Below are 16,580 nucleotides of genomic sequence, written 5' to 3'. Positions count from 1 at the left end.
GAATGGCTACAGAAGTAGAAGGAAAAGCAAGAAAATGTGGTGTAATGGGAAAGTCAAAAAGTTTCAAGAAGTTAACAGCTTTAAATGCTCGTGACCAAGTAAGATCAAGACAGGATCTTATCTACCATTTTTAGAATTAAATCAAGAAGTATCTTGGTACTGTCCTCCATTTTCCTGTCTGGTCTCTTTGGTCCAAAGCCTCTCTAGTAAAATTTCTGCAAAAGAAATAGTCTGTAGCCCCGCCCCCCAACTGCTCACTAGGAATCTTTGATTTTTCTAAGAACCTTTTTCTTTCTACAAAAACGACTTTTTAACTTTGTCACTCTCGACCCTTTGACCAACCACATAACCCTGACTCATTTCATTGAGAAGGGTAAACTCATGAGAAGAAAATTACTTTTATTACCAACTAATCTACAAACCCATCTACACACTCATGTTCTATTTCTTTCCTCCAGGTAAAGAAACCAAAGCCTTTCTTTAAAAGACCAATACTTATCTATCAATTATTCTCAACTAGAGGTGATTTTGTGCACATAACTCTCTTCAAGGTACATTTTTTTTACATTGTCATGGGGGTGGGGTACTTCTGGTATCTAGTGGGTAAAGGCCAGGGATGATGCTAACCATTCTTTGTTACACAAGACAGCTTCCATGAAAGAATAATCTTGTTCCAAATGTCAACAGGGCCAACAGACGAATTCTGATCCATATGCTCTGAATCTTATTCAGTTTCACAACCTCAAGAATTTAACTCCATTTTCTATTTCCTTTTATATCCTTAACTCTCCCATTCCACTGGACCATTCCGATAACCATATAAAATGTTCCAGTGCTTTCCAATCTTTAAAAATATATTAATACACAAATACACACAACTTTGACTCTTTATCTCCCTTTGTTGCAGGGAAAAACCAATTCTGCTTCTTTGACTTGCTTTTTGTTTCTTTTGTTACTACAATCATACATAAAATGGCCTGCCTCAGAGGACCCTGTCCCACTGCCTGGCTGTTAAACTAAAGAGCCTTTGTTCAGCTCATACAGAGATAGTCTCCCCTGCCCACCTGTGAATAGCTACAACAAAAAGAAGAGATTAACACATCCCTTCCAAAGGCTGACCCTTCCAGGAGATGTTTTGCAAGACTGAAGACTCTACTTCCTCACTGCCTCTCCCTCCCTATTCTGCCTTTTGACTTTAGTTCCTCATTGCTTCTCTTTCTGACTCTATAAAAGAACCTGGCATCCAGATCCAGTAAACAAGATGCTTACTTTGAGACATTAGTCTGTCATTTTCTCTGTCAGCTTACTTTCTAAATAGTATTCCTTGCCTCAGCATGTCTCGGGGATTTATTGGCCTATTGTGGGGCGAGCTGAGCAAGCTTGGACTCAGCAACTTTTAGGAACTGCCATTTCTCCAATATATTATCAAGCTTCAATATTCATATTATATTGCTAATATTCAATACTTACATATATCTGAATGTACTACATTCTTTCACTTGTCATTTCTTCATTCAGGCTTTTCCCTTAACTGTTCCACTGCGATAACTCAGCAAGTTTCTTATTTCCTATTTATGAAGCAACTCATAACTAAATTCAACAGTCAATCATGGCAGTTATCTATTATCTAAATTTTCAGGATTAATTATCTCCATCTACACTAGCACCAATGTCACCATCCTGAAATACCACATTTCTAGCCCCCAACACACAGCAGGCACTCAAACATATGTTAATCAATGAATTCCTGACAAAGAGTTAACTTAAAACAAAGCTACCATACTGTACCAAGGCTGTATATTTTCACTCTGCTTATTTAACTTATATGCAGACTACATCATGAGAAATGCTGGACAGGATGAAACACAAGCTGGAATCAAGACTGCCAGGAGAAATATCAATAACCTCAGATATGCAGATGACACCACTGTTATGGCAGAAAGTGAAGAAGAACTAAAGAGCCTCTTGATGAAAGTGAAAGAGGAGAGTGAAAAAGTTGGTTTAAAACTCAACACTCAGAAAACTGAGTTCATGGCATCTAGTCCCATCACTTCTTGGCAAATAGATGGGGAAACAATGGAAGCAGGGAGAGACTTTATTTTGGGGGGCTCCAAAATCACTGTAGATGGTGACTGTAGCCATGAAATTAAAAGATGCTTGCTCCTTGGAAGAAAAGTTATGACCAACCTACACAGCATGTTAAAAAGCAGAGACATTACTTTGCCAACAGAGTCCATCTAGTCAAAGCTATGGTTTTTCCAGCAGTCATGTATGGATGTGAGAGTTGGACTGTAAAGAAGGCTGAGTGCTGAAGAATTGATGATTTTGTACTGTGGTGTTGGAGAAGACTCTTGAGAGTCCCTTGGACTGCAAGGAAATCCAACCAGTCCATCCCTAAAGGAAATCAGTCCTGAATATTCATTGGAAGGACTGATGTTGAAGCTGAAACTCCAATACTTTGGCCACCTGATGTGAAGAACTGACTTGATGGAAAAGACTGTGATGCTGGGAATGATTGAAGGCAGGAGGAAAAGGGGACAACAGAGGATGAGATGGTTGGATGGCATCACTGACTCAATGGACATGAGTTTGAGTAAATTCTGGGAGTTGGCGATGGACAAGGAGGCCTGGCATGCTCCAGTCCATGGGGTTGCAAAGAGTCAGACACGATTGAGCGACTGAACTCAAACCCGAACCATATTTGAAGTATGTGTATTAAAATAAGGATCTGACTTGTGCAGGGGCTTTGGCTGGAATTAAACAGTGAGCTAAAATTAGGTTTATTTCACTTGTCTCTTCAGCAGGGAGAAGTCAAATCAAAACCATTTCTAAAGAGAGAATGACTATAGTTGATATGAGGCCTCATGTTGAAAGGAAATTTGAGGAAGTCTTTCAGAGAAAGATATTAGGAGGAAGAATTAAAAGAGTTTTGCATTTTAAAATACACAACACAAAAGGACTAATTATGAAAATATCAGACCCTATAGTACTTCCCTGGTGGCTCAGAATATGCCTGCAATGCAGGAGACCCGATCTACCCAATCTACCCTGGGTCAAGTAGATCCCCTGGAGGAGGAATTGGCAACCCACTCCAGTATTCTTGCCTGGAAAACTCCATGGACAGAGGAGTCTGTAGGGCTACAGTCCATGGACTTGCAAAGAGTCAGACATGGCTGAGTGACTAACACTTTCACTTTCACAGTGCCTGTAGAGGGGAAGACCTCTACAGACTGCACTTTGATGTCACAATTTCTATGTAATGCCTGAAGTTTCGGCATTGTCTTTAAATTCCTGATCTCACCTCCATTTGTATCATTATTCCTCCACATAACCATATGGCCTTTGTTCTTTGTCACACATGCTCAGTCTTTCACAGTTTTCGAAAGTCTTAAAAGCAATTTCCCTGGTGATCCAGGTGCTAAGATTCTGCAGTCCCAATTCAAGAGTCCCATGTCAGAGAACTAGATCCCACATGATGCAACTTAAGAGTTCACCTGCCTCAACTAAGACATGATACAGCCAAATAAATAAATAAACAAAATATATTTTTTAAGTCTTTAAAACCCATTGAGGTAAAGAAGACGAGAATGATCCTCATCTGGGGAAAAAAAAAATAGAATGATCCCCATTTGAAATTCAGAGAAGTTAATTTTTGGTCCAGAATTGCACACAGTGAAACTTGCACACAAGTTGACTCCTGGTCAAGAACAGTCCCCAGCTTTTGGCAGAGAGGTTCCCAAGTTGGTGTCCTTCTCTAGTGAGAAGAGGAACAGCTCAAATGGTGGTGGTGACTCTTGGCTTGCCTAGTCAAGATGACGTCATGTTTCTGTCTGCCAAGTGATGATGTGGCATCTCCTGGTGAATTTGTACACCACTTCCAGCTATATACCAAAGACTTCACCACAACTGAAGTTCCTCTCACCATGTGCAACGAATACAAAGAGCTGCTTGTATTTGTAAGGGAAATGCAACAGAAAACAGCAAAGTAATCTACAGAGTAACAGCCATCAGGTCTCCAAAGGCTTTAGGCTCCACACACTCAGAATAGGTCAAAGCAGAAGAGAGCCTACGTCCAATCTACCCTCCCAGCGATGAGCCTGCTGATGGTCTCAGTCATCCAGCAAAACTAAGTATGTTCTGTCATACAATACAAAGGCAGGAAAGCCAAGGAGAACTCTGGAAACTGACACAAAGACCTGTGTTAACTTCACATAATCCTCGAAGAAGTACTGGGCAAAACTGACATACTGCACAACAGCAAATGCTGTAAGCCTAAAGATGAGACTGACTGACTGACCAGTATAATTCAAAAGCTTCTAATTTGAAGATTCTTCCTGAAATGCTAGAAAAAAGGGCATGAGCATGTTTAGGTTTCCACACAAGCAACTTGGACAGAGGGTATAATGACTGAAGAACAGGTTGTGATGGTTTCTCTCCTTTGTTCTGCAGTTTCAAACTCAAGATTTCTCATTAGGGAGAGGTATCATGAGAGACAGTAGACTGGACAACTCTTTACCCTCACAAGCCCAGAAGCCAGCCAGCAATATGAGTGACAAGATGCAGAAGCCCAGCAGCCTGTTTCTTCAAAGAAAGCCCTATCTTTAAGTCCTCTGTTAATAAAGCCTTCAACAACATATCGCTTTACACCACCACCCAAAGGAGACTGCTGAACAGGAATACAAATAGTTGTAAACAAAAAACGAGAACAGGTTCAACATTACACCTGAAAATAACACAACACTGTAAATCAACTATACTTCGAATAAAAATTAAGTTTAAAAAAAGCGGGGGGAGGGCCAACCTAACCTTGATTTTAGCCCAAGAACAACCTTGAAGCTCCAAGAAGTAAATAACTCATCTTTAGCTTACCTCTTCTTGTCCCACACATTCCCATTCCTACCAGCCTGTTCTTTGCATTGTCATAAAATATGCCACATAAAAAAATGTGTTATACGTACGTGTGCAACTTGTTTAGAAAACTAGTATGTAAAAGCTACTAGAAACATAACACTGTTAGTACATTGGAAACCCTGTGTATTTTATTCCCCACAGAAACAACTCAGATTCTGACTTATATGATCATTATTCCAGACTTTTTCTTTATATTATATGTATGCTTGTACATGTTTCTAAAAAATGCATCTTTGAATTGACTTGTTCTCAAGAGCTTTATGGAATCATAGTCTGTAAGCAACTGTACTTAACTTCTTGTACTCAGGATTGTTTTCTAGATTAACAAAGATGTGTACTACCTGTCACTCATTTTTACTACTATATGGTATCACATTGTTTACTGTACCACAACATATCCAGTCAATTGCTGTTGGACATTTTGGTTATTTCCAGTTTGTGAATATAATGAATAATTTTGCTATACTGTTATATATTGTTCCTGATGAACATTTCTTGGGTTCTGCTAGAGAAGTACTGTTCAATACATACATATCAAAAAATCACAATTTAAAATTTTCTAGTAGCTACATTAAAAAGGTTTTTTAGAGACTTCCCTGGCTGTCCAGTGGTTAAGATTCCATACACCCAATTCAGGGGACACAGGTTCAATCCCTGGTTGGGGAACGAAGATCTAGTGTGCTGTGTGCTACAGTTTAAATAAAGTTTTAAAAACAGTTTTTAAAAAGGTTTTTTAAAAGAGCAATATTTTACTATTTTACTTAACCAAATTTATTATCATTTCAATGTGATTATTTTAAAAATTGAGATTTTTTTTACATTCTTTTTTCTTACTAAGTCTTTAAACTATACATTTAAAGCACATCTCATTTTAGACTATCCACATTTTGAGGACTCAATAACCACATGTGGTTATAACCGCTATGACATTTGAACAATGCAACGCAAGAGCATATTGAGATGGTAAGCATAGTACCTTTGGCATTATCACAGACAGATTAATGAAGTTCTCCTTCTAAATACTCCCAAACACTTCTGCCTAATGTTTTAACTTTGCTAATGTGCTTTTTTACAATGAAATTTTAATTTGCATCTTCTTTACTAATAACTTTGAAGACCTTTTCATGATTTCAATTACTTGGACTTCCTCTTTTGTGAAACATTTGTTCATGTCTCATAACTAGTTTTTACTGACTCTTTCAGTGTTTTTTTTTTTAACTTCTGTATACATTTGTTTTATACCTATCAAATCATGAATGAGAACCATCTCTTCTTCACTTTGTGGATTATGTATGCCCTCTCTTTGATGTTTAATGAAAAATTGTTTTTAAATTTACCAATCTTGTCATTTAAGATTGTGATTTTTATGTCCATTCAAGAAACTTTTCCCTACCTGAGTGCATTAAGACATTTTACTGTTATCCACTAATAATGTTTTTGCCCTTGACTGAAATAGATATGAATGACACTGTAAGCCATTAGTCTGTAATTTCACTTTTTCACCAACAACTTTTCCAGCACTATTTATTAAAAATCAGAGCTCTTTGATACATAATCATGTCATTTGCTAAGTGTGCACAGATGAATCCAATTGTTTCTGTACTTCCTATTCCATTCCTAGTCTGTCTCATATCTTTAATAAATTGTACCTTTAATTTAATAAAAACAAGTTGCCTCGCTTTTAGGAGTGTGATGAGTTTCCTGTCCCTTACATTTCCATATAAATTTTAGAATCAGTTTATAAAATTCCTTAAAAAAAAAAAAACACTTGAAATATTTATTGGAATGTAATTGACCTTTCAATCCATTTGGGGAAAATCACCTTCATCACATTGATTTCTCAAACAAGAACTGTGCTATTTCTCTCATTTGTGTCTTCACTAAAAACTTAAAAAGTATTATAATGCTCTCCTTAAAAGTGTGATGCATCCTTCTAAAGCTCTACCTTATACTAGGCAGAAGGGTCTCTCATAGATGTACAGATCCCAATCTCCACATGTAATTACATTGCATACATGGCAAAAAGGACTTTGCAGATGTAACTGAGATTTTCTGAGTGATCTTATTATGCAGAAAACTTCCTCCAACTACAGGCAAAAGAGATGTGGCAAGAAAGATTCAAAGTAGGGTTCCACCAATTGCTGCTGATTTAGAGTGACAGTGCAATCTGACCAAGAACACAGGGGGTCGAAGGAAGTTGAAAGGCACCAGTCTGCCAAAATGGAAATGAAGGCCCTCAACTCTACTGCAGATGGTGATTGCAGCCATGAAATTAAAAGACACTTACTCCTTGGAAGAAAAGTTATGACCAACCTAGATAGTATATTCAAAAGCAGAGACATTACTTTGCTGACTAAGATCCATCTAGTCAAGGCTATGGTTTCTCCTGTGGTCATGTATGAATGTGAGAGTTGGACTATGAAGAAGGCTGAGCGCCGAAGAATTGATGCTTCTGAACTGTGGTGTTGGAGAAGACTCTTGAGAGTCCCTTGGACTGCAAGGAGATCCAACCAGTCCATTCTGAAGGAGATCAACCCTGGGATTTCTTTAGAAGGAATGACGCTAAAGCTGAAACTCCAGTACTTTGGCCACCTCATGTGAAGAGTTGACTCATTGGAAAAGACTGTGATGCTGGGAGGGATTGAGGGCAGGAGGAGAAGGGGACTACCGAGGATGAGATGGCTGGATGGCATCACTGACTCGATGGACGTGAGTCTGAGTGAACTCCGGGAGATGGTGATGAACAGGGAGGCCTGGCGTGCTGCGATTCATGGGGTCGCGAAGAGTCGGACACGACTGAGCGACTGAACTGAACAACTCTACATGGAGTCACAAAGAACTGAATTCATTCAAACGATCTGAATGAACTTGGAAGTAATTTCTCACATAAAAGTACAGATAAGAGCCCAGGATTTTTCTTGTAGGCTCAGAGTAGAGAAACTGTCTGAGCTCAGACTTCTGATTTATAAAATTAAATGATAAACTCATGTTGTTTTATAGCTGCCAAATTCATAGTAATGTGTCATGGCTGCCATAGAAAATATATAGATTCTTTCACAGTTGTTTCATATTATCATAAAATAAAATCTTAAAAGACCATCATTTGTATTTTCATGAATTTCTCATTCATATTCTCTTCAGGTGTTAGTATCAAGGTTATGTTCTTTTCATAAAATGAATCAAATATTTCCTCTTTTCACCTCAGCTATTCAACAAATATTTGAATACTATCAGTCACTGGAAACTGTGTATGGCTGAAATTACTTCAATTTAGGAGAACTTGCTAATAAACCTAAGTTAAATCAGAGTTTGAAGATTATTTAAAATGGTCTTTAGCAACATATTCTTTTCTAGTAAGTTTTGTTAATTTACATATTTTCTAGAAAATTTCCCTTGAATTTAAATGTTCAAATTATAGGTCTGAAGTACTTTTAAAAATAAAAATTTATCCATAATCAGTAAGTACACCCCCACTTTCACTGCAGCTAAAAATGTACATTTTCCTCTATATTGTCTTCCTAAGTGTAATCTTAGTCTTCTGAAATAATTGTATGATTAAAATCTCTTTTAGATCTAATTATTTCTTTCCATATACTTTTATGGAAGTTTCACCCTAGTAAAGTAATGCTCAAAATTCTCCAAGCCAGGCTTCAACAATACGTGAACTTCCAGATGTTCAAGCTGGTTTTAGAAAAGGCAGAGGAACCAGAGGTCAAATTGCCAACATCCACTGCATCATTGGAAAAGCAAGAGAGTTCCAGAAAAACATCTATTTCTGCTTTATTGACTATGCCAAAGCCTTTGTGTGGATCACAATAAACTGTGGAAAATTCTGAGAGATAGGAATACCAGACCACCTGACCTACCTCTTGAGAAATCTGTATGCCGGTCAGGAAGCAACAGTTTGAACTGGACATGGAACAACAGACTGGTTCCAAATAGGAAAAAGAGTACGTCAAGGCTGTATATTGTCACCCTGCTTGCTGCTACTGCTGCTAGGTCGCTTCAGTCGTGTCCAACTCTGTGCGACCCTATAGACGGCAGCCCACCAGGCTCTCCCATCCCTGGGATTCTCCAGGCAAGAACACTGGAGTGGGTTGCCATTTCCTTCTCCAATGCATGAAAGTGAAAAGTGAAAGTGAATTCGCTCAGTCGTATCCAACTCTTAGCGACCCCATGGACTGCAGCCTACCATGCTCCTCCGTCCATGGGATTTGCCAGGCAAGAATACTGGAGTGGGTTGCCATTGCCTTCTCCAAATAGGTTCCAAATAGGAAAAAGAGTATGTCAAGGCTGTATATTGTCACCCTGCTTATTTAACTTATATGCAGAGTATATCATGAGAAATGCTAGGCTGGAGGAAGCACAAGCTGGAATCAAGATTGCCAGGAGAAATATCAATAACCTGAGATATGTAGATAACACCACCCTTATGGCAGAAAGTGAAGAAGAACTAAGGAGCCTCTTGATGAAAGTGAAAGAGGAGAATGAAAAAGTTGGCTTAAAGCTCAACATTCAGAAAACGAAGATTATGTCATCCGGTCCCATCACTTCATGCAAATAGATGGAGAAACAGTGGAAACAGTGGCAGACTTTATTTTAGGGGGCTCTAAAATCACTGCTGATGGTGACTGCAGCCATGAAATTAAAAGATGCTTACTCCTTGGCAGGGAAGTTATGACCAGCCTAGACAGCATATTAAAAAGCAGAGACATTACCTTGCCAACAAAGGCCTGTCTAGTCAAAGCTATGGTTTTTCCAGTAGTCACGTATGGATGTGAGAGTTGGACTATAAAGAAAGCTGAGCGCCAAAGTATTGATGCTTTTGAACTGTGGTGTTGGAGAAGACTCTTGAGAGTCCCTTGGACTGCAAGGAGATCCAACTGGTCCATCCTAAAGGAGATCAGTCCCGAGTGTTCATTGGAAGGACTGATGTTGAAGCTGAAAATCCAATACTTTGGCCACCTGATTTGAAGAGCTAACTCATTTGAAAAGACCCTGATGCTGGGAAAGATTGAAGGTGGGAGAAGAAGGGGACCACAGAGGATGAGATGGCTGGATGACATCACTGACTCGATGGACGTGAGTCTGAGTGAACTCCAGGAGTTGGTGATGGACAGGGAGGCCTGGAGTGCTGCGATTCATGGGGTCGCAGAGAGTCGGACACGACTGAGCAACTGAACTGCACTGAAGAGAGTCTTCTCTCTCTAGGTGCATCGTTAAAATTTTGCTAACATTCAACTTAGATTTTCTAATTTTCACTATGATTTCTTCCTTGGTGAGTTATTTATAAAATATAGCTTTGTTACAAAACAGAAAGTGTTTTATTTCTATTATTAAATACTAAATTATTTTAATTTTAATGTGTTTTATGCATTATTATGTTTTATGTATTATGCTTTAAAATTTGCTATACTCTGCAGTTGCTAGGTACAGAGTTGTTTATCAAATTATTCTTTTTAAATTACTTGAACATTCCTTATTTACTTAGGAGGTAAATTAAGTCACTATGACTAGATTTATTCTATTAACTTCTTGCTTCACATATTTGAATATTCTGCATTAAATACATCAAATTTTAAGTTACACTTTTCTGATGAATTTCTTCACTTTTAATCATTATTTAAAAAGACTCTCTAGCACTAGTAATTCTTTTTGTCTTCAAGTCTACTTTGTAACCTTATTCTGTCTGATATTAATATATGTACAAAAGTTTTTTTCTTTACTGTTTATTTGATAAGTGGCTGGGTTTCTAATTTTCACCTTTAATTGGGGTTTAAAAAAAGCAAATAACAAAATTTACCATCTTAACCATCTTAAGTGTATAGTTCTGTAGTGTTAAGTATATTCACCATGTTGTGGAACAGATACCAAACTTTTTTATTAAGCAAAATTGAAATTCTATTCCATTTAATAACTCCTCATTTTCCGTCACCCCATAACTACCACTCCACTCTTGTTTCTGTGAACTTCACTACTTTAGTACTTCATATAACTGGAATCATGTATGTCTCTGACTCATTTCATTTAGCATATCTTGACTATCAATGTAGTAGCATGGGACAGATGTCCTTCTTCCTTTTGAAAGTTGAATAATATCCCACTGCACATATACACCATCACTTTGTTTATCCAGTCATCTGATAATGGACATTTTGAGTTGTTTCCACTTTTTAGCTATTGTGAATACTGCTGCTCTTTAGTTTTGTAACTGCCATATTGTTTCCCATAGGAGCTATACTATTTTATGTTTCCACCACCAATGCAAGATTTCAATTTCTCCACACCCTCTCCAACAAATTTTCTGTTTTGCCTTTTATTTTGAAAGTAGACATCCTAATTAGTTTGAGGTGCTAACTCATTTGATTTTGATTTGTATTTCCCTTGTTGGGTAATGATGCTGAGCATACTTTCATGTGCTTATTGGCCATCTGTATACTATTTTTGGAAAAACATCCATTGAGTCCTATGACATTTTCTAAACTGAGTTATTTTGTTGAGTTGTTGGGTTTCTTTAAACATTCGATAGTATTAACATCATCAGTTATGATAAGCAATTATTTTATTGTTTTGCAGACTGTCCTTTCATCCTGTTTTGTGTCTGTTAATACACATAAGTTTTTGATTTTCATGACTTCTAACTTATCCATTTTTGTTTTTTTCACATGTGCTGTTGGTGTTATATCCAAGAAATCACTATCAAATCAAATGCCCCAAGGCTTCACTCCTATGTTTTCTTCTAAAGACTTTGGGTTTTAGGTTTTAGTCTTTAATCTGTTATTAAAATTTTTAGGTATTATGGTGATATAGTAAGGGTCCATCTTCATTCTTTTGCATGTGAATATTCAGTTTCCCCAACACCATTTGTTGAAGAGGTTGTCCTTTCCCCATTCGGTGGTCTTGGCATTCAAGCTCAAAATCATTACACCATAGAGTCAACTCAAGGGTTTGTTTCTGGGCTCTATAATTCCATTTGTCTATGTCTATGTCTATCTTTATGCCAGTGACACTGTTTTGATTACTGCAGTTTTGAAATGTATTTTGAAATCAACAGCAGGAGATTTCCAACTTTATTTCTTCTTTGTAAAGATTGTCTTTGGTTCTTCAGGGTCTCATGAGATTCCATATAAATTTCATTATCTGTTATCCTATTCTTGCAAAAATTGTCATTCAAGGATTGCACTGAATCTGTAGATCACTTCAGGTAGTACTGACTTCCAATCGATATACACAGGATGTCTTTCCATTTACTTGTTTAAAAATAATTTTATTAAGATAAAATCCAAATATGGTACAATCTATCCCAGTGTATAATTGTTTTTAGTATACAATTTTGCAACCACCATCATAATCAATATTTCAACATTTTTATCACTCCAAAAATAAACCTAGAATCCACTAGCAGTCACTATTTTCTTTACCCATCCCAAAATCCACCCTAGGCAGCCACCAATTTAATTTCTCTCTGTTTTGGGTTTCAGATGAAGAGAATCATATAACATGTACTACTTTGTGATGGGTTTCTTTTATTTCGCATGATGTTTTCATGTAGCATTATCAGTAAATTCACTTTTTTCTATTGGCAAATAACGCTCCATTGTATGGCTATACCACCTTTATTCATTCATCAGACAAAGAATATTTGAGTTCTTTACATTTTCATAATGCTGTATTGAAGATCTGTGTACAGGTTTTTGTGTGGACATATGTTGTCATTTCTCTCATGTATATACCTAGGAATAGAATTCCTGGGTCATATAATAACTCTGTTTAACATTTTGAGAACTGCCAAACTGCTTTCTAAAATAGTTGAACCATATTACATTCTAACTAGTAGCCCATTAAGACATTTATTTTTAAATGGGTATCCTCCAAACTTGAAAAATAATAACTTTTCAAACTGAAAAATAATCAATTATCTTTTCAGACACAAAAGTATCTTTAAGTACTTTCTCTCAGTTTGTGTTAATGTTAATCTGTAAGACACAATTATTATCTTATACAGTTAATATTTATTTAGGTTTGTTTACATATTTATCACTTGCTTTGCTCTATACTCCTTTCTGTACCTTTGGCATCTGGAATCACTTTTATTTCCATTTTGGAAATTCCTTTGATGAGGTTCTGCTGTTTGCAATTTCTCTTATATTGCACTCTCTTACTTGAAAGATATTTTTGCAAGGCATACAATTAGGTGTTGGTAGTTATTTTCCCTTGCTATATTAACATCATAATTCCATGGTCTGTTGCATTCAAATGTTACTAGTGAGAAGTTAGCTGTCAGTTAACTGTCCAGCCGCTCTTCTTTAAAGTAACCACTCTTTCCCTGGCTACTCTACTCCGGTACTTCTCTGCAGCTCAGAAAATGTCCTAGGTATTACCTATTAAAACACTGACTCTGTCCCATTTACTCTCTTTCCTTCTGAAACTCTGAATAAATATCTATCTTAGACCACGTTTTTTACTCTATATTCCATTTCCTTTTTACTTTTCTCAAAAATAAAGATTTATAATAAAATCCATTAAATGTTAACTTACAGAACTAGATTTGAAATATACCAAATAATAGCAATGACTTTCTAGAATACCATTCTATACCCTCTTTCATATATTTTATCTTTGTCTGTTGATTTCTGAATACTTTCTTGTAACCTATCTTCCAGTTCACTGATTCCTTAATTGTATCTAATCTGTTGTTAATCCCTTTAATTAACTGAGTTTTTAATTTCAGCCTTTAACTGTTTTTACTTCCAGAAGTTCTACAAAGGTTATTCTTTAGAATTTCTTTTTCCCTTTTTCCCTATATTCTTTAAACATAGTAAGCATAGTTACTCTATACTATGCTTAATAATTCTACTACCTAAATTTTTTCATGGTATGGGCTTATTGTTTGCTACTTCTGTTCATTCTCACATGTGATACCTTGCTCAGCACAACTAAGAAAATATGCTTTGTAGTCCTCTAGAGAAGCAGATGAGAAAGCAGTTATATCCTTTCACTAGGGTATAGTTTTCAGGTACCAATTCAATAGGGGAAGGGACTCCTGTTAGAACCCCTGACTCTGACTAAGCCACAGGTTTATCTTTTACTCTATATTTTGGGTGGCTTTTGAAAAGCTGAACTTCACAAACTATCCAAATTTCAAAATGCTCTCCCGGGCAAAACTGGTTTTAATCCTCTACTTCTCTGTGGTTTTATTCTGATAACTTATCTTTCAGATCTGCAAGGATTTTAAGTTCATATTTTCTCATTTATTAGCAGGCCATCTTAACTGTCTTTAGCAATAAGGACATGTCAGAAACACAAGGCTTATTCCTACTCTTTGGTACATACACTTCAACATAGCTTATGGACTCAGCAAAACTCCCTTCACAAAGGCAGAAATGATCACCAAACAACCCTACCAATTTGGCATTCTTTTCATTCATACCTAAACTCAATCTGTCCAGCTTTCAGCATATCTGATTATTCTCTCCTCATGAAGACAGTGTTCAGCTTCCACAACACCAGTTTCCTATACAACTCCTAAATGGTCCTTCCTCAAGATTCAGACCTGGGTCGTCTAATTTCTACACTTCCTTTGCCACCAATTTATCTTAAATTACCAACAGACACCTCCTGGACTACTTTAATAGACTCCCAACTGAATTTCATCTGCCACTCTTATCCCCATCTAATCCATTCTCTGCCTTAGTAACCAAACTGGTATTTCTAAAATAAAAATTAGATCACATGCTGTTGCCTGTATAAAATTCTTCAAGGTACTCCATTTGAACTTTAGGTAAATTCCAAATTACTTAACAAGGCCCACATGTTACCTTCTATGATCAGATACATGCCTATATATCTATAACTGTTCTCTTTTATAAATACTATAAACAATTTTTTAGTTCCTCAAATATACCAGATTCTTTCCCATCTCCCTTGACACTTGTTATTCCCCTTTCCTAGGATATGGTTTATCTGTTATTTGCATGGTTCATTCTTACCTATACTTTCTATCTCACTATAACTGTGACTTTCTCACAGTCATTCCCTTATAGCCTAATTCAACAGCACCTCAGGTACTTACTGTGGTTTATTTTAATGTCTATTGTCCCAAGTATATGTAAGAATAGGCATGTAGAAATCCTGTTATCTTCTGATTTCATGCCCAGTACCTAACATGGTGTCACATACACACAGTAGGAGTAATAAATAATTAAATAATTGATTTCTCTCCCTCTATACAGACCCACAGAGGAAGTACAATTCTAATGAGAAAGTATATGCTGAGCACAGAATTAGAGAAAAGAGGAATAAGTTAAACAATAGGGATTAGGTAAGACATAATTATGAACAGACCCATAATGCTTAAGAACCATATAGCCAAGACTTTTTTCTCTGGACCAATATTTTTTGGCTAAGGCAACAAATGAGGTAATTGAATTTAATTACTGCTGTCTACACTTTCAAGCAAATAGTCACCTACCAAGAGCATTTGCTTCAAGGTGACTTGATATTTCATTATCTGGACCTCTGAAAATATCTTCTCTTAAAACCAGTATTATACACAGAGGTTGGTTCTTCTGGTTAGTTCATAATGTTTAATCTGTAATTCAATATCCATTTTAACAAATATGAATTGAGTACTACTTTGCATCAGGAACTCTAACAACTGTGCTACAACTGGAGTTATGGCTGTACAAAAAACAGGACAAAAATCCCTTCCTCACAGATCTGACATTTACATGATCAAAAGTGCAATACACAGAACGGCAGATGGTGAAGAATGATGCAGGATAGAGGAATAGGGAATGGAGGTAGGGCAATCTTAACCTATTGTAAATTTATTTTCTATCTCTTTCTGTTCCCAAAAAGATTTAAGTTAGATATTATTTATAGAACCTAAGTATCACAAATAATGTAACAATTCTTATACAAGTTAAGATTTCAACCAAGAAACTTTATAAAAACATACTTCCTTTCCCATAGCAGTCGGACTGTGAGAATTGCTCAGGCTCCAATTTACTGACAAGCTACCATATCCTGAGGCAAGATCTTCAAAAAGGCAGTGGCAAGACAAGAGGATAAAAGCAGTGATGGAAATTCCACGAAGAACTAAGAAGGAAAGCATACTTCTTGATGATATGAAGCTTCACATACAGCCAGTACTGTAAAACCATGAGTTGGCTGGCTTTTCTAAAACTCTATTTCTAAAATCTTTCCTATTTGGTATATTATACAAATTTTCCTCATTATTCTAACCTCAAAGTAAATATTTAATTTTGGGGAATTTTCTAATCAATTTAATGGCAGAAAAAGATCCTTTTAAATCCCTATCTATACCACTAAAAGTCATATAAAAGGAATGCAGACAGCCAGTAGACTACTCTAGACTCTCATATTTTATCTTAGTAACTGGGGTAGATACCAGGAGGTTGGGTGAAATTCAAGATGAAAAACTGGAGCAAACTTTCAAACAGGTCCTGCAACAAAATAATGATCAACAAGGAAAACAGTCAGTGTAATCTTGTCTACTTGTGAACAAGTTCCACTGTCACAGAACATGCACCATAGACTAAGGTAAGAAGCACACAAAGGGCAATGAAAGTACTACTTTCTGAAGCCCTGCCCACACAGCTGAAGTGATTATAGCCACATCTGTAAACAGCATGTAAACTAAGCCA

General features: G+C 36.6%; 1 protein-coding gene across 4 annotated transcripts in view; it reads right to left on the bottom strand.

The window, feature by feature from the left end:
* Positions 1–16,580, bottom strand: part of LARP1B (La ribonucleoprotein domain family member 1B) — a 124,583-nt gene that overhangs the window by 67,751 nt on the left and 40,252 nt on the right. Inside the window, exon 12 of one of the 4 annotated variants that reach the window (XM_018061524.1) lies at positions 12,144–16,379. The exons of the other annotated variants lie outside the window; for them this stretch is intronic. Within the exon in view, the coding sequence (XP_017917013.1) occupies positions 16,305–16,379 (75 nt within the window). The 3' untranslated portion in view covers positions 12,144–16,304. Of the gene's footprint in view, positions 1–12,143; positions 16,380–16,580 lie in introns of those variants that run through there. 4 annotated transcript variants of the gene reach the window in all.

The sequence above is a fragment of the Capra hircus genome, chromosome 17 (genome assembly GCF_001704415.2).
Source record: "Capra hircus breed San Clemente chromosome 17, ASM170441v1, whole genome shotgun sequence".
Classification (NCBI taxonomy): Eukaryota; Metazoa; Chordata; class Mammalia; order Artiodactyla; family Bovidae; genus Capra; species Capra hircus.
This window is presented reverse-complemented; position numbering and strand designations above follow the sequence as displayed.